Below are 25,482 nucleotides of genomic sequence, written 5' to 3'. Positions count from 1 at the left end.
AAATGGGGCATGCGGTATTTTCCATGCTCCGTGAGTAAATCGGCAAGAGGGGAAGGGGAGATGTAAAACATCATAATATTCAATGTTTATTTGACAGTTTATTTATGGTCAAAAAGAAAAAAATGAAATATAAATGGTGGGATTAAGTTTTTTAAATATGGATTTTTATTTTATATTCATAGAGATAATCACAACGTTTTTATACCCTTGCAAAAAGGGTATATTAATTTTGGTCAGAAGTGTGCAACGCGAACGAAGCATCTCCGACCATACAAAGTATATATATTCTTGATCAGCACGACGAGACGAGTTCAAATAGCCATGTCCGTCCGTCCGTCTGGATCAACGCAAACTCCTCCTAGACCGTAAGAGCTACAGAGCTGAAATTTTGCACCTAGGCTTGTATATACTGCAGGCGTTGTATATCTCGGATTCAGCCGGATCGGACCACTATATCATATAGCTCCCATACAAACCCCAAAGTCACGAACAGTGACTTTTCTCAATAACTTCGTTATTTTCTATGTTATTATCGTGAAACTTAATATTAGAGAGTTTATTACGCTTATAAACGACTGTGCCAAATTTGATCAAGATTGGATGACTATATCATATAGCTCCCATAGGAACGATCGGGCGAAAACAGTGACTTTTGTAAATAACTTCGTTACTTTTAACGTGATTGTTTTCAAATTAAACATTTCTTAATTTAATATATCTGTTAATGACTGTGTCGAATTTGATAAAGATCGGGTAACTATATCATATAGCTCCCATAGGAACGATCGGTGGAAAACTGTGACTTTGGTCAATATCTTCGTTATTTCCTACGATTGAAGGCCATTCTTTCGCAAACATAAGCCTTTTTAGATAAAACGTTCTTCCACATTGATGGCTAATAGGTAAGGAAAGAGTTACCAAAAAAGTTGCAAGGGTATACAAACTTTGACGCGGTCAAAGTTAGCCCCGGCCCTCTGGTTTTCTGTTTATTTTGAGTGTGTGTCTGTGTGTGTATGTGTAACTAAATGCATTAAAGCGAATTATTATTTATAATACTTAAAACTTACACAAGAGATATTCAATACATGAAGGGACATTCGAATGGTAATTTGTGGTCATTGAGCGTCAAAATAGAGTAAACAACGCGGAATACATTTAAAAAAAAAACACTGAAACACTTGGTCAGAGTAAAATTTCAAGTGTAAAAAAATTTACTAACTTTAGTTGATTCAATGTCACTCTTGAAAATAATACGATTTGATCAAATTTATCAGTCTCTCAGCCTCTTTCATATCACACTGTCTATTTAATAATCCTATCAAGAGATGCGAGCTGCGAATCCTCGATTCCATGGTCTGCTCTGGACCATTTTTTGTTTGTGCTCCCTAAAAAAAAGTGCATCAAAAATATGGGAATTAAAGTGCAGCAAGTGAAAACCAAAAATTGTTTTTATCTAGTTTTGTTTTGCTTTCTTTTTTTTTTTTTTTGTTGACCTACATATCCAATTCATATTCGACAGTCAACTACATCTAATTGAATGCCTTGTGCTTTGTTTACTTTACACACACACACACATACACATGATCACACCATACACACACTCGCATAAACACACATCAGTTGCAATCTACTTTAAAGCCATATTAAGGAAAACTGAATGGAATTGAATAAGAACAACAACAACAACACCAACAAAATGGGGGCAAAGAAAACGCATACACATGAATAGTTGAGCAGGGTGATTGAGGGCACATGCCCTGGCTGGGTGGCGAATGCGTAAACAGTCAACAGACGCTGCAACTGCAACGAAATGTGGCGGCAGTCGGAGCATAGTGATGAAGCAAAGCGGTGGACGGCGAAAAGTGGAACGGAAGGAAGCAAAGCAAAATTTTCGCAAAATAAAATGTCGCTGTAAACAGACAAGAAGAGCAAAACAAAAAAAACTTCCAACCTGAGGTTAGCTTTATCTACATTGCAAGTATCCAAACACTTACTTCAAAATGCTCTTTGCTTTATCAGATTTAGTTAAATATTTTTCTGAAGCTTTGAAGATATTAACTGACTGTTTCTACATTATGGAAAATAACTGTTTTAACAAGGAAATCAGCAAATGGCCGAAAAGTAGTTCCTTTGGCAAAAGTCTAATTTAAACATATTAACTTGTGCAGCAAGAGTATAGAGAAAAACGCATTAACTATAACAGACAGGCAAATAACAAACGAGAGAGAACTGAAAAGCAAGCTGGGGCTAGCCGCAAGAGATAAACAAAACAAAAACCAAACTAAATCTTCAGGAAAACTTGAATTTATTTCAATTCCCGTCCTTTCCCACGCATTCGACTGCATATTTATTTCGTTGTCCTTCTTTTGCCACAAAACAGCTTCGCTCATTTATCTTGTCACATTTTTTTCCCCTCTTTTTTTCTGTATTTGTGATTTAAATTCAACTTATTACAATAACAAAGCAAATGCAATTGCAAACACAACATCAACTATGATTATCATCATATAGACAATTTGTGCTGCAATTTATTGTAAATTTGTGATAAATTATGCCATTTATATTTATTTGCAGAGTGCACAGCAAATGCATAAATTTTCCCTTTACGCAAATTAAATTTGAAGCAGAGACAAATTTGGTGCATAAACTGAAACTTGAAATGTCCCAAAATATGATTTAATATTGGGCATACATATGTAAATGCCCTTAATTTGTGATCAAATTGGAAAATGGACATACACACACACACACACAAACAGAAACGTACACCTACATTTGAGTGTGTATTACGCCTGCGGTTGTAAGGGCAGTAATTATGCTGAAATGCCGGTGGCGTATACGTAATGTGCAGAACAATTGCACAAAATGTGTGGCTTTTGGATTATTGGTTGTGCATTGAAAAAGCATTGAGTGAAAAGTTAAATGGATTTCCCATTAAATCTCTGCATAATTAACATGATGCTCTTGTCATGAAGGCATTAAGTTTATTTGATACTTTGTGTCAAAATTGATGAGCTCTTTTGGATGTTAATATAATTAAGATGCCATAAGTTTGCCTATGGCTTTATAACTCTTTGACAATGGGCCGGCAACATCTCAACTTCTGTTCCTTTAATATGCTCAAAGGCAGCTAAGAGCGAAATAATCGTTACCGCGCAAAGACTGCTCTTTTCCTCAAAATTGACCGTTAACTACCTTTCTCCAGAGCTTAGTGGCTATGTTAAATGGTGGCAGACAAGAAGTAGAGAAATTAAGAAAACAGAAAAAAACAGTTGCACTGCAGTATCCGATCTGATCATACTGCTCTTTGTTAATTTAACGATGGGTATTCTTTTACCCAGAATTGTTTATGCAGTAACGAATTTGAATGATGTTGACCAAATCTTTGATATTAGTACTTAAATGGGATTTAAATATATTAAATTAATTAATTGTTCTTTGGGCTCTCCTTTGTTTTTTGGGTTTTGTGTAAATTTCTTTCCATTAACAACTTCAAGAGGCTACTTTAATATTTGGGGCAAGTTTGCTGCTTTTTTATGGTTTACATAACCCAATTCAACCAACGAATTCCATTTTGACTCCTGTGCGTGTGTTTGTGTGTGTGCCTAGGCCAAATATCACACATTTAACCCTTTCGGGGTTCGTTTTCTTTTGGGCTTTTCCCTGTCATCCTTCTCAACGCTCGCACACACACACACAAATCTGCAAAAGCAAATGAAAAGCAAAAAGGAAAAAGCATCAGCAGGCGGCAGGCGGCAACAGAGCTGACTTTTGTAAGGTTATTCTTTTAAAGACTTTTCCCAATTTCCTTCATTTGCGTTTTTGCCCCCCGGTCTTCTCTATTTGTGATTCTCCTCTCTTTTCTCTTTATTTTAGGTTCCGAGTTTTTTGTTGTTTAGTCCTTTTTATCCTAGTCCCAGGCTGTTTGTTTATGGCGTAATTGTTGGAAAATGGCATTTTCATCTGACTTTCTTGATTTTGCCTATGACTTTGGCTCTGACTTTGACTTTTGGGAAATTATATTGTTTGCCTTTTGTTGTTGCTGCTGTAGTTGTTGTTGTCGACTAAATGCTAAGCATTGAAAATTTTTGATTTGTTGAAAAGTTTTTAATTAAAAGCATTTATTTGCCCATGTTAATTTGCGTTAAATCCCTTTTCGTTTACGCGCTAATTATCCTTCATTTAAGGGGCAGCTAAGGCTGCTGCCTAATTTCTGGTGCCTTCGTCCACTTTCATTTAGACCTGGCCAAATTGCTGACCACCACCAAATAGGCTACCTATCTAGTTGCTGTTCGACCTTGTCGTCTTTTTGCCGCACTTTCCCCTCCATTGCTTCTTTGGCATGCAATTAGTCTGTGTGCCTTCTTGGCCACCTGCTTTGACTGCATAAATCACAGATTCGAGTCCATTAATTTGCTCCATGGGCCATCGGCCTCCTTGCCAATTTTGCTAAATGCTTGGTAATTGCCATTGCCTTTGCTTGTCCATCTCTTTCCCACATTCGAAAATCTCCTGGCCAATTTGTGGCCATTATCATTATCATTGCTCATTAAATTATAGCTGCTTGTGATGAAATCTACTTAGCAATTCTTTGTGGCATTGAAATTAAGTTATTTATTGGCTTTTTGAAATTGAAAACCAATTGTCATTAGGCAACTTCCATAAAGCCTCTTTCCACTGTCTCTCTCTCTCTCTCTCTCTGTCTGTCCCACTGCTCACCCCAGCATTAAAAGTTAGCCAAAAAGTTTTTGAAAACTTTCCTTCAAAGTTAACTGAGTTAAAGGCAAATTGCATTGGGATAAGACACAAAAGTTATTTCTTGGAATTTATACAAGGTATTCCGATTCCTAGCATAAGTTAAAAATATTTTTGAGATTCCAATTGAAATTTACTTTAAGAAGCTCAAATGCCTGTGGCTAGGGTTAGGTAGCAATGGAACCAATTGAAGAGGGGAGTCTTGACAATTTGTCTATCGATTTCTTGTGGGTTTTCTAGGCAATTTGTTTTAATGTAATAATTAAAAGTCATGCAAACAAGTTCAATGAACTCACTAAAAGCCACCAAAAACCTAGAAAAAAGAGTGGAGACACATATAGAAAGACAGACAGATACAGAGGAAAATATTAATGGGGCGACAGCTCTTTCTGGCCTGGTAGACGGCGCTAAGCTAAGCCAAAGTGCCGCCAAAAAGTCATAAACTTGTCACACACTTTGTAATCTTAAAATGCGGTTGGTTTCTTCCTATTACTCTTGCTGTAGTTCGTGTGTAACCGTCATCTCTCCATCATATCTTCATCATCATCATCTGCTTTGGACTTCATGCCACTGCCATCTTCCACTTGTCTGCCTGCCATGAGGATTGCGTGCAGATTTGCGCCAAAAATGGTAGGAAAAAAAACACAAAAAGCCAAACCAGAAGAAAACCAAAAAGCAAAGAGAACGAAATTCATTAAGGCAGCCAGAGAAAACACTTGGTGAGATTGTGGGTTCGGGCCTGGCCGCAATCTGCTGCCACTGCTTACTGGGCCAGGATATGCACATGTATTATATATATATTGTATATCTTATCGCTCTGCAATTTGTCAGTGTCGCAGTCAAATTAATTCATTAAAACTCATTCACTGGCATTATGGTTTACACATTAAGCCAACTAACAGCCAACAAAGCCGGCAAATTTATCTCCTGCTACTGCTGCTGCTGCCGTCTTTCATTAAAAACTTTTGCGCGTTTCATTTTTCGAATGTAAATGAGTCAACAAGAACCGACAGACGGAGGGACGAATTGCAGTCAAAGTTTTCCATTACTCTTAATTTACACACATTCCGCACACATTCAGTATGTCTGTCCCTGTCTCTGTCTAATGCGCTTACAAGTGCCAAAAACAATTACAAAACACACACGTCCACATACACAAAACCTGGAATACATTTTCCATCCACACATAGGCACATTTGGACAGCAGTTTCGAATTACATTTGCCACTGCTACTTGCCACTTGCCACTGCAAAACTTTACTCAACAAGTTTCATGCATAGTTTGACTGTATTTCAATTAGAATAAAAACAAAATTTGACGGCTGCCACAGCAAAACAAATTCCTCAAACGAGTTTCACACAAAGTGAGAAAAATGTCACATTAATGTGCTGAATGAAAATTTACTCATTTTGTGTTGAAAAACATTTGTGACCCAACTTTTCGAATAAATGGAAAGAAGAAAAACTATTTGGATTTCAGACATAAATTCCTCAACAGTTTAAACTTAAGTTTATACAAAGAAATTAACGAAGATCTTGAGCCAATTTTAAGAGGGACTTCGAATATTAGTCACCTATTTTCGAGCGTATTATCAATTGCCATTTCTTTGCCTCATACGTAATTACATAACCAGCTAAATCAAATTTTAGCATTCTGAGCTTAAAAGAATTATTGTTGGCTTATACTTACATATTTTTAAATAAAACGAGATTCTTTTTGCAAACACAAATTGTGCATCAGCAGCTTAATTCAAAGATAACATTAGAACAAGACTTTAATTTAAAATTTAACTGACATTTATGAATCCGAGGATATAATTTTGAGCTTTTCTCCCACTGCCTGTTTTATATATACATCACATAATCCTCTTTTAAGGATGCCAAAAGTCAAGCATATGCCACACATTCCTCTCTCTCTCTTTCTCTCTGTCTCTCTCTTTCGCCAAGTCAGAGTCGCTGAAAATGAAATTAGTTGACAGCAAGATTGTCGTATCTCAGAGCTTACTTCCTGAAGAGATGCCGGCTAACTGCTTTCCTTGCTCCTTATGAGTAGGAGCCCGAAACCGAACTCGACTCGACTCCAAGCTCTATGAAGCTCAACTGGAAATTCAATTAACCCAATTGGATGTCACCTACCACTCGAACAAAGTTTCGCCACCCTCAACTCTGGAAAAAAAAAAATGGAGGCAATGCAATATCATAAAATAAAGCCCCCCAAACTGAAGGTCAAAGCGCATTAAAAAGGACTTAGCTAGGGTGTACAAGCGAAAGGGTTGACTTTCCTTTTCCCATAGAAAGTCATTAAGGCAAAGCCAAAAAGAAAACACACAAAAAATGCAATAAAAATCATCCAGCAAAAAGAAATGAAACAAATAACTGGGTGAATACAACAAAAAACGCAAAAAAATAAGAGAAATTTGTTGTGTGCGCATAATTAAATTTTTTTTCTGTGGTACAAGAGTAAGAAAAACCAGAAAGACCGAGAGAGAAGCGCGAATGGCAACTGAAATGAAATTGAAAATGTTTATGGTTGGCCAACAAAAAAAAAAAATAACCAAAAAGATTTCCACGGACCAAGGACTAAAAGGCTCAGCTGCTCAAATTTATATGCCCAAATTTGGTTGCATAAATTTTGCAGACTCTCGACCACTTATGGCCTGTAGTTTTTGGCCAACTAATGAGCCAGCTTTCACAAGCTCGAGTGTGTGCGTGTGTGTGTGTGAGGCAGTAACTGTTGGTTATATGTGGCTTGTTAGCGTGTCGGTTAAGTTGTCAAGAAATGGCTAACCAGCTAAACTTTACTAACGAGAAGGTAATTCTATAAAAATATAAAACCATGAAAGAAATAAAGTTTTTATGCAAAGGTTTATCCTCACTGATCAGCAAATGGAATTTTAAATTGGATTCACAAGTGTAAAAAGGTTCAAATAAATAAAATAAGAAAGTGTTAAGCCATTGGATTTAAGATGGAGTTCCTTTTCTTTATTCGAATGTCAAGCTACTCTCCCTATAAAATAAATAGTTTGACACTTAAATATACAAAAGAACTTTGTTTCATGTCAAACAAATGAAATTGATTGAAATGTAAATACAATTGTGTCTAAATAAACAATTCATGTTTAAGCTGTGTAAAGTAAACAATTACATCATAAATAAATATACATATTTTAAGTATTACTGGTTTTCCCTCAAGTATTAGAGCAGGAGAAAGCGTTTTCGGCCTTATAATAGATTTACATTCCTTGTTCAATGAAAGAGTTTATTTACTTGAAAATCTGTTCATTCATCATAATTAAAAACTGATTATAATTATTAATGGCTGCAGGGTATCCAAAAGTCGATGCGTTAAATTACTTTTGCTAGATTTTTATATATCACGGCGGCTTGATGCAATTAATTTAATTGGCTTACATGGTCTCATGGCTTAGCAAATAGTCGTAAATCATTTATTATCAAACATATATGTATGTGTCTATACATATATCCTCATATATATATGCATATTTGTTTGTATATATGTATGTATGTATATATATCGACCTGCTGTGACACTCTCGCATAACAAATTGATTGTCTTTGAGTTGGCTTTCCGTGTTTGCCTTTGCCGTACCATTTTTCTTTCTCGCTCTTTATTACCTTTACCCAATTTAAGTGCCGTCGCCAACTTGAGATGAACAACAAAAAAAAAAAACAACAAGAAGAAAAGATTTTCCCTTCAGAAACTAAACGCGAAATCAAATGAAATGCGAATGAAAAGGAAAATGCTAAGTAGCGGCTGTATATGTAAATTGCTTTTAACATTGCGAAAAGTAAAAACCCAAGCCCCTCCAGCCAGATTCAGATTCCTGGAAATGTGTTTATCCACCGGCAGTATGTGTGTTCCTATATACCAAAATACATATATACGTTACATGAATATATCATTTTGTATATAAAAACTATAGCCAAAAGACATTAACATCAGCAACATCAGCATTCAAAGCAGGCAGCAGCAGCGGCTTTTCTGCTTTTCAATGGATTTTTTTTTTACTTTAACAACACACAAATGGAATATATATATATATATATATGGATATATATGCATAAGCCGAGTTGTTGTTAAAATTATGACATTATGCGCAGATTTTTGGTGTAATTTATATTTTTTTGCCTGTGTTTATGTGTTTTTTTTTTTCTTGTTCGGTCCGAATTTTAATGATGAATGGAAAGAGCCAGGACAAATTTTGTCTCTGTGTGTGTGTGTGTGTGTGAGTGTGACGCTAAAAACGAACGAACAAATTTCCATAAATTCGTGCAAAATAATAATAATAATGCAGAGCAAGGGAAATTTAATTTTCCCTTGGGCAAATCAAGTTACTGAACAGAGAACGCAGAAAGTAGAGTTCTAGGAAAAACGGCAGGAAAAGAAAACGTGTAACATTATGAAATGAAAAGTAAAAGTTATGCAACCAATAACAAAAAGAGCAGACACAGACAACATTTATGTGTTTTTTTTTTTTTTTTGAAATGGCCTAATGAGGCCCAAAATCTAAGATGGAAAACTTTCGAAATATTTGTGATTTAAGCCAAGGTTAGCCAAACAAATAAAGAAACATATGAGAAAGAGCCTGGGGGGCCAGGGCGGCCAAACAAAACTCATTAATGTCAATTGGCATTTACACAACAACAACAATAACAATAATAACAACATATAATACAGAAAAACTTTTTACTCAAAAGCAAATCAGCAAACAAAAGCAACATCAATGAGAAAAAGTTATAGTAAAAAAAAAATGGAGCAGACATTTTCAAGTTCATATTATTTCTTTCATTTTTTTTCCATTCTCCTGTCTAATTTTTGCACAAACAAAAATTGTGCTCAAAGAAGGAAAAACAACCCGCCCACGCACACTTGCACACACACACATGGCTAACAGCTGTAACGGTAATAAACAACAAGAAAACTTGTCCTATCGCTTTCCCTTTCTCTCCTACGGCTGTAGCGCTTGTCGCCATTCTCGTGTTGCGCAAGAGATTTTTGTCGCCAAAATGTAGGCAACAAAAAATAAAAACAAGTCTAAAGATAAAGGCAAAGCGCGCGAATGTTGAACATTTCTCTTCTTTTGCCCCATTTTTATACGATTCGTTCTGCTGCTGCTGCTGCTGCAAGCGTTACAGTTACATGTGTCACACAAACACATACACACACACACTTACACCAAGTAAAAGAGAGATTTGTATGGATAACTGCTAACATAGCAAAATAAAAAAACCCAAAAAAGGAAATAAACGTGTAATCAACTTGTGTTTGTGGCTTAAATTCCGGATAGTATGTATGTGTTTACAAAGCTTACATGAAAATCAGCAGACAAACCCAGCAACCTGAAATCTCTAAACACAATATTTGAAATTTACATTATTTATGTTGGTTTAATTAATTTGAAGTGAATTCCCCAAAGTCGGAAACAATTTAGCAATGAATTAAATCACGAAATAACAAATAAGGCAAAGCCATATATTTTAACTAGGCACAGCCAGTACTCAACTCAATTTCAACACTTTCAGGGCATTCTCCCTTTCTCCTTCTCGTTCCGTTTCTTGTTTATCTTTTGGCAAGTCAAAATCCTGGAAACCCAAAAACCTTTACCGCAATCAACGACCCCGAAATGCCGTCAGCGACAGTTGGGTTCACCGCATTTAGCACGACAAATTTGTGATGATGATTTTGCAATTTAAAAATTTTAAATAAAATTGAAATTGGAGCACCACAGCAAAGGGCCTGGGGCAGAAGTTAAGCCCTCAATGAAATGCGATGACATATACGAATAGAAATGCGTAAGGGTAGAAGAGCATAAAAATAGATTGCCAAGGTGATTGCAAAGAAAATTTCTGCACAAATTGAAATTAAATTAATTAGGTAGGTCCTCAACATTATAAACTGCTCTCGTAACTGAAATCAAGTTAGGAGCACTGAAACGATTCTAGGTATAGACCAAAGTTTTTGCACATGTGCTATTTAAGCTCCACGGAGCTCGTTTAGCTGATGACCAGACCCGTGGTTAGGCCCGCAGGGAAAATGAGACACTTTCAAGGAAAATAGTAGAAGAAAAGGAAACATTTGTCAATGTAACCAGAGCAACCGCATAATTGAGTTATTACACTCACTGACAACAATGAAAACAGAGAGAAAGAGAGAGAGCGAGAGAAAAAAGAACAAGCAGACCCTAGGGCACATACAATGTGTGTGTGTGTGTGTCTGTGTCTGTGCCTGTCTGGGTGAATGTGTGTTATGTGACAATTTATGGATACATGGGGCATATCGGGTCGCAATTTCCATGAGCAGAACGAAAACAGGCACAAAGTGGAAATTAATGACAAGTGTGGAGAGCAAAAAGCCAAGACAACAGTTTTTAGCTGTTAACTGTGAGATAAGCTCAAGTTATCCCCATGGAATTCTTCTGAATTTAAATTTAACTAAAATGTATTCGTATCATTTGTGGCTCTGGCTTTAAGTAGGTAACAGTGCGAAGTGTACGCAGTTTTGGGCTCCATGAAGTACATTCATTGCAAACATTTGATACGATAAAACGCAGACACCTCTAACAGGCCCTTGAAATGGGTTTGCATGGTATTTGTTGCCTAAGTGTCACTCTTTTCTCTATTCTCGCCTCCCACTCACTCCTCGGCACAGAGTGGTTTCTCTTTACTCTTCTACACTTGCGGCACGTTGTTAGTTTTCTGAAGATGCCCTAGCAGAGGCTGCGGCTGAGGCTGAGTCTGAGGCTGTTGTTGAACTCTTCAGACCTCAAGCTCGTCATGCCCCAATGCATATGTATGTATATGGTACACACACACACACACACCACTAACTGTCGTTTGCTTTGTGTCAATATGTATGTAAATAAGCAAGAAAACAAGTGGTTATAAATTTACAAGGATGCGTCGTCTGCTCCTTCTGATGATGTTATGGAGGCCAAAAGCTGTCAACCAAAAAATAAAGACATACGCCACATTGATGTGAGCCAGTGAGTTTGAGTGTGTATGTGTGTATGTATGTGTCTGTGTGTCCTAATAATAATGCCCTTAAGAAAGGACGCGAGGACCCAAGACTCAATAACAAAACAAAAGACAACAACAACAACAAAACAACAAAAACAAATGTACTACACGTAAACATGACCAAAAAGGACTGATGGGGCGTGTATGAGTAAATGGAAAAGCAACAGAGAGTTAAGATCTATTAACTACAATACAAAAAAGCTTTACAGGACGCCATTCCTTCCCCATCTTACCGTTCACCACCTTTCCCTTACTCCCTCGCCCTCTCTCTCTCTCTCTTTGTCGGTTTTATGACTCGCATCCTTGAAAGTTTTTAATATGTTTATTTATATAAACATCGAGCCACGTTGCCAATGTCAATATTGTTGCTGCTTGTCCACTCTATATAGTATATATGTATATATATCCCTCGCGCTCTATCTCTCTCTCTCTCTGTTTCGCTCTTACTTTGGACATCTCCCTACTTTGCTCTCTCTCTCTCTCTCTCTTTGTCAACTTTATTACGCTGCTCATAAAATCTCATAAAATTAAAAGCAATTTTGTCGTTTGGAAATGCTTTAGCATTAACTTTAACAAAAGGCAAAAGGATTCATTGTTGTTGTTGCTCTACTGCTGATATTCTTGTTACTCTGCTGAACCACTGTATTTACAGTTATCAAAATGCAATTTTAAAGAGGTCAAAAGGTTGCCGCATTTAAGCCAAAGAGTCATAAAATGTGGCCAAAACACTTGCGACCCATTTCTTGATTAAATATGTTTAAATATGCTTTATTGTTAAATTTAAATTATATAAACTACAAGAAAAGGGTATTAGTTGTTGGACTTAAATCCTTAAAGAAATAAAGAGAATTTACCTTTTTAACCTCTTGCAGAGAGTATTATTAAATTGTTCAGATGTTTGTAATGGAGGAAGGAGACATTTCCGACAATATGAGAAGATAAGTAGTTATGGCCATGTCTGTCTATCCGTTCGTCCGTTCGTGGGTTCATTTGCTTTTACAGCCTGGGTGTGATCAAGTATGGAAATCATCCGGATCGGACCACTATATTATTAAAACCTATACAAAAAACTGGTTAAGGAGTACGAGTATCTTTACCAAAATTGCTAATGAGATAGTTTTGCATATAAAACATCGTATCCAAAAATTTATATACAGCTGCCTACTAAGTCATTGCTGGAAACCAACACAACAAACACACACAGCCGTTTACCTATCTCTCAGAGATCTACAGATAGGTGTCAATACGGAGCAGATCCTAGCATCGATCTAGCTATGACCGTCTGGGATACGAAAAGTGACTTTAATATGCCATTTTATCAGTTAGATAATTCTCAAATTGCATATTTTCTTAAATTCCAAAGGAAGTTAAATTTTCCACAGTTTCTTTTATGGGCCAACCGCTTGTTCCCTATTCAGCCCTTCCATTTTTTGTTTCTCATTAACTAATTTCAATCAGAATGCAAACATAATCCATCAAGGGAGACATTGACAATATGTGTACGAGTCTTTGCTCAGTAAGCAGTATAAATTAGGCAACATACATATGCATGTGATTATGTGCGTGTGTGTGTGTGTATGCCCTCGTTTAACCTTCATAATTTTGACAATTGGCCTCCGGCAAAAAGCAAAAGCAAAGGCAATTTGCTTGTATCCCAATCATCCGATTCTCACTCCAAAAACAGTTGTCAACGATTTTGGAAAAGAAAGACCAGGATGATGAACAGGGAAGCAAGAGGATGGATTATTTATTTTTGGGCCCATTCAATAATACAAGACGTCATACACACACACACAGCCAGAGACACATAAACAACGATCAATCATTTCCGGGCAATCGGATGACAATGGAAGACGCCGTCGACGTTGCCTATAATTCCTAACATAAGGTGAATCCACTTTTTTCTCAGCTTTTTTTTTAATATCTAAATGAAAGTTTAGATTGTCATGTTGATGAATGGAAATATTGCCGCACGACTGCTTTACGCAGGTAATCAACCATAAAGCCGGAGGCCAAAAGAAAGGCCAGAGCCAGGCCAAGCCAGAAATAGGCAATAGCCAAAAAGGACGACCTGAATTGAACTTTGCGCTTTAAACTGAATGGGTGGGCGCTTTTTGGAATTGGTTAATCAAAAGAAACAAAGACCCAAAGAGTTGAATGTAGGCGGAAGCAAGAAAAACGATAGATATTTACATACACATAAACATATAAATATACTGTATAAATGAGCGTGTGTGTGTGTGTGTGTTTGTATAGGTACACTGGGTAAATGTATGTGTATGTAACGGGGAGCAACGTTGATGGGATGTTTGTATATGTTTTTGTGGGTATAATCAATTTTATGGCAATTCGGTTTTTATAGCGACAAAAAGCAGGCGATGCTGAAAAATTTGGCGCCCTAAATTATGCAGAGCTTGGCATTTTCCTTTCCCCTTTACCGTCCATCCTGCGACAAGTGATTCTAAACATGTATGTGTGTGTGTGTTTGTTTATATTGGTGTGTGGGAGGACTTAAACGTGCATGAAAACGATGTCAGCCAACAACAATAAAGAGAAACAAGTTCAAGCAACGGAAGCGCGTGCGTGACAGACGGTGAATGTATGTGTGTGTGTGTGTGTGTGTATATACAAAACTGTGTATATGTCTCTATCTCACTTAAACTGTGTGTGGGTGCTAGGTGAACTTTTAAACTAATTTGAAATTTTAATTTAATTAATTTGTGTGCACATTTTTTAATGAAAATGTCTGTCAGTATGAGTCGTTTCCCCCCCTCCGGCGTACGCTGTTCTGTGTTTGTGTGTGTGTATCTCTGTTGGTGTGAGTTCTTTTGTGAGTTAGTGTGTTTGTGTGGAAATTGTAAATGCCGGATATATGTAGCATCTTCCCGGAAGCACAAAATTAATCAAAGGACATTACACATTGACAAGTTTATTGCCAACAATGATAAAAAAAAAAATTTTTCTATAACCAACAATTGCATATAGGGCAAGAGGGTGGGGAACAGGTTTTCCTGAAAGAAATAAAATAAAAATGTTAATATCAAAAGTAATTTGATATATAATTTTGTTGCAAATCAAACCCTTGAGACCCGCGGAAAGAATGCTAACTTCAAATAACTTATATTTTAATTACTTCAAACTTAAAACAAGGGCGAAATGTTATATATATATATATTGGAATTGGTTAAACCTAATTTTACGGGGCAAATATCATCGACCTACTTAAGTATTTCCCACAAAATCGTAGTACTTAGAAATAAATGAAAATACTTGTACAAAAATCGTTTGACTTTGGCAAATTTCTATACTCAATTTTGAAAATCAATATCCAACACAAACCTCACACACACACACAAAACAAGTTGAAAACTTTTAATGAAAACTTACAAACATTTTTCCCATTTTCCATTCGACATCTCTTTTGCAGGCAGCTGCAATTTGCTGGCAATAGAAATGCAATTATGGCAAATTCGAACAAAGACTCGTCAAAGTTCATTAGAAGGAACCGCAGCAGCAGCAGCAACAGCAAAAGAGGCAACAACTGGAACAACGGCAAGAAAATGTAAACTGTTAAGCGAGACAATCGTAGCCGACAAAGTTCGCTCAGCTTGTTTTGTAGTAATGCAACAGCCACAAGAAGAGCAACAACCACAACAACAACATCGCAACAGCAACAATAGCAGCAGCAGCAACAGCAGCAGAAAAAAGTTGGAAGAAAAGTAGAAAGCAACCGCAACAACAAACAAATATACGCAACATAAATGAAGTTAACAATCTGTCAAATTGCTAAATTATTTCTGCTGTTGACAGCCTTCTTCTTTCTCAATTCCCACAACGTTGCCTCTTTTGCCTTTAGCTCCTATCCCTCTACCAATACCAACATCAACAGAGTCACCACCATCGCCACCAGCAGCAGCAACTCCTCCGCCTCTCTCTTCTCTACTCACAATCTATTTCCCACGGCTAGTTCTTTGGGTGTCCTTGTCGTGACAAAGACAGCAACTGATGTTGCTGCAACGACATCACCGACAGCAACAGCTGAGACTACGTGGACTTCCGCACTGACGACAACAGCAACAAGACCAACACTTGCTAGCAATTCAATTTTAAGTACAACAGCAACAACATCAAGAATAACACCAAAGCCACGTAATGCCCATGAAGCTGAACGTCAGAAACGTCAAAAGCAAGAGCCCACAAGAAGACAGCACCAACAACAACAACAACAACAGCAGCGGCAACAACATCAACGCCAAAAGGAACCCCAACAGCAGCAACAGCAAAACCAACGGCAACGGCGACAAAAGCAAAAGCAACAATTGGAGGCATCTGCTCAAAGGGTGGGCGTTTTAATACCTTCTTCATTACACATTGATATGATGCATGTGCAACAGGGTTTCCATCAATTTTTGGACTTCTTTCAACTGCATTTGTCTAATGCCAATGTTGAATTTCTCCCAGATGTTGGTGAGTGTAACAACCCAAAGCGGGAAAACCAAACTAATCCTTGTCTAGCAACACATACATCAATATTTTTATATTGCCCATCTCGTTTACTAGTTGACTAACAACTCTCACTCTCCTATTCTCCCTCTTTCCCTTGAGAATTATGAAGATGAATTGACAGCTTAATAACTTTGGGTAAACGTTTGGCCAAAACGAGCAACTGGGCAAAAGGAAAAAGTTTTCTTATCACAAGTCTACCTAATTACACAAGAAAATAATTATCCAAAACATAAACTAACAGAAATCGAATATTTACCCAATGTCAGGGGGTATTTTGAGACTGCAATGAAATTTTCACATTCAAGTGTACCAGTTATTACTGAAATAATGATGAGATTTCCACCACTAAACAAATTAAACAAGTAAAAAATTTAGGAGGACACATTTTGTGAAATCAAATTTGATTTCCTTATAATTGCTTTCCGGTTATTTACTTCCCTAGTGGTCCTGGGGTTTTCCCATCTGGGTCAAACCACTTTAACATTTTCCAACTAATTTATATAGTCTTGACCCTACCATAATTGACTTCACTCTATGTTGGTCTTGAATCCTACCACACACACACCTACACAGACACACACACTGTTCTCTCCTCTCGTTCTCGTATTGTCCCTTTAGTTCTTTGTCTTTATTGCGCAGAAATTTATCATTTATTCTGCAAACACAATTTGCATGTATTATGCACAGGCTTTTTCTTTACTTCTATTTTTTTGTAAGATTTTTCTCCTTGGTTTTTTTTGTTATCCTTGCAATTGAAACTAATTAGTGCGACCTTCTAGTGGACACGTCTTGGACATAGTTTAGACGTCTTCGTCCTGCATTTTACTTTTCGTGTTTTCCCTGGCAAGCTTACAACTTTAATTACATTGCCTTCAATTAGTAGAGAAAGATGGAGTGAGCAGGGCAGGAAACTTTTCACTTTTCCGCCGCTTGTTGGATTTGGTCCTCCGACCAAGCGTCTATTTGCCATCATAAATATTTCTTCTGGGCCGGCAAGTGACAACTTATAATTTCCGCTCTCACGAACCTCAACTCTTGACTTAACTTAGTGTTTTATTAAAGCCAAACTTTTGCTTGCATAGAAGAACCAGTATTCTGTATATGAACGAGACCAACTAGTACAAAAGTGAATAAGAAATAAAGTTGAATAAATTGAAATACATTTCTATTATCAATTGATTTCTTTTCCATTTCCTACATAAAATATTATCCAAGTACTTGCCAGTTCCCTATTCATTTTCTTATTTTTTTCTTTCATTTTAATTTGTTGGCAAAAAGGTTGCCAAGTCATACTTCACATGTATATCCCTCCCCTCTGGCCCTCTTGTGTTTTTGTGTGGTGCATAAAAATGTTGTTGGCCAGCAAATGAACTGACCAAGTCGCGTGGGCTTTGAATTTTCCTGGCCATAAATTGTCACAGAAAAGGACCTCCGGAGAGAGAAGAGCACAGGGAGATGGTTGGTTACTGCAGCATATGCAACTAAAATCAATTTCAATATTCTGCAACATAAAAACATGTGAGCTACAGCAAATAGAATTTATTTTCCATATATGCCAGAAAAGGGAGAAGAATGAAGCAAAGTTGGCAGAGAAAATATGTAAAACTATACCCAAGCTATGGGTTTTAGTTCTGGTTAGAAAATTGAATTTCTTGTGGGAACACTTAAATCAATTTCAGGTGAAACAATACGACAGAAACTTTTTACTTTAATTTACGACCCGCCTTAAATTAAACGTATCAAATTTAAACTTTATTTATTTTGCCACTTTTTTATCGTTGTTGAAATAGCCCAGTTGTTACAATTGGTAAAACTTCGGGCGCCAAATAAGTGAGTAACTTGCCAAAGTTAGGTCCCAAAACGAAAAAAACTAAAAGTTGGCGTATGTCGACACCCGTGTTTACTTAGAAAACTAACTGGGGAAACTAAGATTGAAACGAAAAAACAAATGGTCAGGAGTTTAGAGTGACTAGGAAAAGAAAGAAGTTAACTTTGACAGTCGCTTAGTTTTACTTTTTTGGTATGCAGAGAGCAAATTCACAATTGAAGTCTTAAATCTAAAAGCTTAAAGTTATCGCTTATCACGATCTATGGTAAAATCATTGGAGGAAAAACAATCATTATGGCAAACAAAATATAAACAAAATATATATATAAATTTAACTTTCAGCAAGTGCAATTCTCATTAAAAGTTTGCCATTTTAAATGTTTAAAAGAATTAAACAACTTTGGTTTAATAAACTTTAGCCGAAGAACAAACTTTAGTTGAGTCAGTTTTTCGAACATTGCCATCAATCGGTTTAAACAAATAGAAGAGCTAGAAGAAGTGGGAATTATAAATGTCTTAGATTGAAATTTTAATTAATTAAGAAAACATTTGGACATACTTCATATTGAACTTGCCTTAGAATTAGAAAAATCTAAAATAATGTAAGAAGAATTTAATTTTGTAAAAGTATAATGTAGAGTCGTTTCAAATGTTCAAACCATTTTCGTAATTAAAATATATATTTGAGCAAACCAAATCGTAAAAGTTTAACTTGTGGTCAAAACTTTGGCTTTTGCCGAGCACAAAAACAGGGGAAAAAAACTTTTTGACCATCAAGAACACTTTGGCAGTTGGCACTTCTTGCCAAGTGTTTTCCCTCATCTTAACTACACTATGTTAACTACCATATAACCGATCTAAGATTGGGTGTGGAAAGGGGGCAGTTTTCACATCAACAACTTAGCATGCAGTTTACGTGAATCACACAGCACATTCATAACTCCTCAACACTTTTGCCACTTTACTTCACCCTCCCCATGGCAAAGGGCAGGCCGTTAGCAGGCAATGAGCACAGGGGAACCTTGAAAGGGCCACTTGATCAAGTGTGGAAAGGGGGAGTAATTGGGCGGAGGAGCAAACGTTTGCTGTTGCAGACAGAGAGTTGCCTTTACAAGTTGCCTTCATCAGCAGTAACGGTTACTGCACCTCTTCAACGCAAACACACACACACACACACGCAAACTGAAACAGACTGAGCTTAAATGTATGCAATGTATTTTTTCTTTTATATGCTATATAAAATGTATCCTTTTATTTCTTCGTTTCTCCTTTGGCTGCCACTCCTTCGGCTGCTCCTTCTACTGCTGCTGCTGATGATGATGATAATGATGTTGCCAACGCACAGATTTAAGTGGCTTCATTAAATTACTCGAGCTCCCGAAATACACGAGCGTTGTAAAGACTTTAAATGCGGGCATTAATGTAGACACCAATCTCGAAGTGGACGTGGCCAAAGTGGACATTGACCCAGCACTGAAGCAGCCACGTCAGCAACACCAGCACCAACACCAGTTGTCAGCAGACGCTTTATCAGAAGCAGCAACAGAGCAACAGAAACAGCGACAGCAACAACGTGGAAAGGAAACACACTGGAATGATGCCCGCAGTTTGGGTCACTGTCATCAGTTGGCTGAGCAACTGGCTCACGATTATAATAAGAGCATCGTCTTATGGCCGTGTCCACGAATGAAAGTGAGTATGGTATACAAATGAATAAAGATCGACCTCAGTTTAAAGAAAATACAATTTTAACAGAATTAATTAGTCAAAAAAGAAATTGAATGCTACACAAGATATATTTACCAATTATTTAGCATTATTATCTTATTATTTGTGGAGAGATTACATTCTCTCCTAGTCTCAGCTAAAATGAAGATGAAATATTTTAAATTGTTGTTAGCTCAAGCTTAATTAACTTACATTTACAAAATCATGACCTAAGCATAGTTGGCTTAATTAAGCGACACTTGAAACCATCTTAAACTATGTAACTATGAGAATACCAAGCATAGGGGTCGAGAACGAGTGGTGTAAGGAAAAATGAAAATAAAAATAACTAGAATTAAATCCACAATGGCCCCACAAGCATTTCATGGCAGTAAAATGTGAAATTTTTGTTTAAAATATGGCCTTAGGTCGAGAAGAGCTGAGCCGAGTCGAGCCACAAAACTTCATCAAGCCAAGTTTTTAAAGGTTACTTCCCAGCTGGAAAACAGGAAATGGCAAATGGGCGATGGGTGATGCGGTATGGTAAATGCAAAGACTAACAGAAAAATATGCTAAGGAAATTTAACTTAATCATAGACCAAAACTAGGGCTAGGAGTCTAAATTACTTTTTGCGGCAAGTGTTGCAGAAGTATATTGCAAATTTGTTATAAAAATTTCACATTTTCATCCACTTGCTACACTTTTCACTCCCCCCCGGCACTTGCCACAACCCAAAAGTGATGAATTTCGAATGTTTGCCTTAACTCGGTTGACAGTTGATTGAGTCGGAAAACTCGTTAAAAACGAACAAGTCATTCGAAGACAACTTATTATTATTAATGAAAAAAAGTTTAAAACTGAATTGATTGACAATTTTAATGGGTTGGACTGGGATGACTGGGGAGTCACTCTTGACAAACGACCATAGAACGAGGCAAATGCAAGAAATATGATCATAAATTCTGCATTTTTATGCATGCTGATAGCCTCGAGGACGTTGCCAACAGGCAGACATTTAAATCACTCAAAACAAGAACAGAAAACCCATTTGCCCCCCATCCTGTTGCTCCACCCAGCCTGGCAAAATAAACATAAAAGCAAAATGTGCTGCACAATCATAAACAAAAATGTTGCTTAGTCATGGGCAGCTGGGCAAGAGCTTTATGGCAGTTTGAGTATGAGCAGGGAAAGTTATTAACAATATGGAAATGCACATCAAATGCAGCAGAAGCATCAGCAGCCACTTGAGATGAACTGCCGGACATACATACATAATATACAAGAAGCGAAAAACCTTAGAAGAGGGTAAGGCAGGGAGAAGAAAAGAAAAATGCATCGATAAAGTTTCGCATAAAAAGCCATAAGAAAACAGTCAACCAATGTGAGAAGCAGAGGAAAGATAAATTCAAGCCCTATAGGAGAGGGAAATGGAAAAAAAACAGCAAAGTGCATGCTCAGCAAAAACTTAGTCCCCGCGGCTAAGTCTTTCTAATGACCACACTTTCTGCTGCCTCTTCTTTTCCATTTCCGTTCTATGCTCTCCTAAGTATGCTATTATTTTTTTCCATTTTTTGCTCTTTATTTTTATTTTTTGTTTTCGCAACAACAGCGAAAATAAGAAGGAACAAAATACAAATAAAAAATGATATTACTGCTGTGGTTTACGAGATGCAAATTAAATTAGGCCACAATTTCCAACAAGATTAATTGAGTTTCCTTTTTCTCTATATATGTAAATCTTTACATATAGATTTCAATTAAGCACCACTAATTGACAATAATAAAGGCAATATCCAGCAAAAACGAGAAATAATTGCATTTATTCATTTATTTACATATTTCTTAATTGAACAAAGTTCAATTCAATGACATTTCAACCGATAAAAAGTACAAACTTTTTTTCCCAAGGACATAAACAATTTGAAAGATAGAAAGAGAAGCCATGTTTGGCCAAATTGGATATGGGTAGAAAAATCAGTTAAAAGGCGTAGTTTACTTCAAAAAATGTCAGACTGGAAACTAACACAAACTGGCTAAGAATTTATTCATGTCTGCCTTCATTCCACTTAAAAAAGGTTAAATCAGTCACGTTTAATATTTTTAGTTGACATTTTTATTTGAAAAGTTGTCATAGAACTACCTTTACCAAGCTCAAAGACATTAATTCTTCTCGTATTATAATAAATACTTTGTCCATCTGCGATTTAGTGATGAGTTCAGTGAAGAAGAAATGTCAGGCTAGATTATATCCAAGAGAAAATATGCATTCCACGGCTAAGCTGGTCAAATGTTACGGCTGACAGGACAGAAAAGCATTTCAAGTTGTAGTCACTTTATCATTTTTCCCATTTACATTGTGAGTAATACCTTGAGCATTTCGTTGAGAATCGTAAAAAAAAGAAACGCTAGCCAAAATGACTAAGGAATAGAATCATAAAAAGACGGTAAACGGGACGAGCAGTAGTGGACAATGATGCGACTAGAGAACGGGCAGTGTCAGCGCGACAACAATGTAACAAAAAGTGCAATTAAGTGTGATTTTTATGCTCTCGTGCAGTATTTATGCCCTGGCGAAAATGCTATTGCCTACCCACCAGAATGAGTAACAGCTGCAAATCCCATTCCTAAATCAGCGGCATACAAAAGTTGCAATTGATGCGTTTGTCGGCATGTTACCCACTACCCAGCATTCTGAGCTGGGAGAGTTGGAAATTTGCAAACTGTCAGCGCCTTGGGAATGTCACAGCTAAGAGAGAAAGAGAGTGCCAAAAGAGCCAAACTGTGCAGTCAACTGCCTTTTAAAGCAACGACAACAATGGCGACAATGCCAGCGACAGCGACAAACGAAAGCGACAGCTTAAAGCCTTGTCAGTGTTGAACATTGCGCATACGCCACTTGGCCCATAAGACCCAAATGCCTAAACACGCACACAGGCAGACTGGCACTCACTCACACGCACGCAGACACACACACACACACACTAACTGAAGCTTAACTTAGTTGTGCAATCCAATTTGCAAGTTTCCCATTTTCATTATTTATTCCTCGTGCTACTGCCAAAATTGCAAAATCACAAATGTCGAATATGTTTTATTTCTGGCATATGAAAATTGATTGCCAGTAAAATCTAACTATATAACATAAATTTCTTACACAATTCATTAAATTGCTTCACAACTTTTAGTCTAAAATTTGTTGGACTATTTCAAGTAATAGCTAGTCTACACCTTCAGAGTTAAAGTTGTTGACTTCGGTGGAACACCTTGGAATCCTAACAATCACAAAGAGTAGCAAGAGATTCTTAGGTATAGTGTCATGATAAAGCCATTAAGTTGCTTTTGGCAAGTTCACTGCCCAATGGTCTTCTAAATTGGTGATTTGATTTCTCCCACCGAAAAACTTTGTTTCTTAATAGAATCAGATCATAAGTGTATGTGAATCTATAAAAGCTAAAATATCAGCTATCATTAAAATTTAATTTCTAATGAACAAATAAATTAGGGTGCAATGAGTGTTTGGTTAATACGTCAATAAGTGAATGTGTATTTCATTCTGCAAGGTTATAAGAACTCTCTTATTCAACTCTATTGTTCATAGTTAAGAAACAATCATTTTAAATCTGCTAAACATATCTAAATTTTCATCTCTGATTTAATTTAGTTGGTTTTTCTTCTGCCCCTTCTCGGGGTTCTCTTCAAACCACTTTCGATGCCATTGTGTGCTTTTTTTTGTCCTTAAGTCCCTGGAAACCGCTCTGTGTATCAAAGCAAACAGAATGAATACCACAGCAATTCACACACAAATGCACAGCGGTAAGAGGAGAGAGAGAGAGAGAGAGAGAGAAACGAAGAGTTTGAGTAAAAACCCGTATCAAACACATTTCGGGCTTAGTTTTCCATAATGGCCATTCAAATTGAAGAGAAAAGAGAGTGAGAGAGAAAAAAGAAAACGAGCAAAAAACCAGGCTAAACCAACAAAAGTTTTTCTCTCTTGAAAATCTTTTTATTTCTTGGTTCCCAACATTTGTTAACTAGAGCTAAAGCTGTAGCTGCATTGCGACGCATTCATGTTGTTTATTTAGATTTTTATTATTATTTTTATTGCAAACGATGGCAATTGTCTCTCCATTGTCACATATTTATGCATTTGGAACGCAACTAATCCTCTGGGTTTACTCTGCTGATGCAAAACAATTTAATGAAGATTAATGTGGCTAAGCAAAGCTGAGAAACCAATCCCGCAGGCGACAAGTAAAATCACTCAAATGCATTGCCAATCTCAATCGACTTTGCCATTCATTGAACAATTTGCAGGCAAATGCTGCCAAGTCACATGGGAGAAACTCCTAAAGGGGACAGCTTTCGTTCGTTGATTCATGCACTCAAACACCCACTCAGCTAGTCAGTCCGACAGTGAGTCAGTCCGTCAGTCCGTCAGTTACAGAGTCAGTCAATCAGTTTTCCAAGGCGAAAAACAGTTCGCAGCGAGTGTGAATACAAAACTCAGCATTTGCCTTTCACTCAATCATGTTTGACAATTGACAATCAGAATGCAAGTTGAGAACTGCAACGATGAATGATAACGATGACATCCGTTCCGACAGTCCGGATAAGTTCGTCTATAGCCAGCCATACACACACAAACACATACACCCTGGCAGTATATAGCCATTTCTCAGAGTACTTAACCAAATGACAATGAAAGATACCTTTCAGAAATAGTATACAAGTATACTTTATATGCACATGATGGGTTATGCATGATTCTCTGTTCTTACATCAGTTTATACTTTCCATGGCATCCCCACTCTCTTTTCTTATGTAAAGTTTTCTGTTATATAGCACAATGTTCTGTTTGTGAAGTTATCTCCGAGCATTGCATGACAACAACCATCTAGGAGCCCTTAAGTTTAAACGAATTTCACTGGAATATTAATGAAATGTCAATTGTGAATACAAACTAAGTTAGATCGGGAACTGGTTCGGACTTAACCAACTATTGTCAAGTCTATCTCTTAAATCTTTTACTGTCCGCAATGTATCTCGGTGTCGAGTTTACCAGAGAGAGCATCATAAACCCAATAGAGAATGTTTCAATGGCATTTCCTTTGTAGTTATTTTAGCTATAGATATTTTCATTTCCGTTGACTGACAGGCAGAAATGTTTTGCTGATGTCCTGCTGGTCATTGATTTACCCTCTCTGTCTCTCTCTCTCGCTCTGTCTGTTTCCCTGATTGATTGCTGTTTACGCGCCCGACCACGCCCATTGGTTGCTAAAATTGAATTTGACACTTGAGTTGCGTTAGGCATTCGAGTTTTTTTTTTGTTTTTTTCCACGGTAATCCAATTAACGCATTCGCTTGCATCTACAGCTTAAAATGCAATTTATTTCAACTTGTTAAATCTGCTTCGAATTTGTCGAAAATTTAATATCAAGTTTAAGCTCTTCGCTTTTGCTTTCACTTTTATAGTGGAGTCATCATCAGATCACAGACTCAGACCCACAAAACACAATTAAGTGCACTCCATGTTTGGTCTCTTCTGGCTCCACTTCGCCGCTCTTTTAGCCAGGCTAATAATGAAAGTTACCGCACAGCTGTCAGAATGTCACAGAGCGCAAGCGGTTGGCTATCATGCTATATTCTCC

General features: G+C 37.0%; 1 protein-coding gene across 1 annotated transcript in view; it reads left to right on the top strand.

The window, feature by feature from the left end:
* Positions 1-25,482, top strand: part of LOC137582233 (uncharacterized) — a 54,256-nt gene that overhangs the window by 2,861 nt on the left and 25,913 nt on the right. Inside the window, exons 2-3 of the mRNA XM_068296695.1 lie at positions 15,220-16,259; positions 19,472-19,818. Coding sequence (XP_068152796.1) covers positions 15,554-16,259; positions 19,472-19,818 — 1,053 coding nt within the window. The 5' untranslated portion in view covers positions 15,220-15,553. The remainder of the gene's footprint in view (positions 1-15,219; positions 16,260-19,471; positions 19,819-25,482) is intronic.

This window comes from Drosophila tropicalis, unplaced genomic scaffold, assembly GCF_018151085.1.
Source record: "Drosophila tropicalis isolate 14030-0801.00 unplaced genomic scaffold, ASM1815108v1 contig_859, whole genome shotgun sequence".
Lineage (NCBI taxonomy): Eukaryota > Metazoa > Arthropoda > Insecta > Diptera > Drosophilidae > Drosophila > Drosophila tropicalis.
The sequence above is the reverse complement of the archived record's forward strand: the minus strand, read 5'-3'. Positions and strand labels throughout refer to the sequence as shown.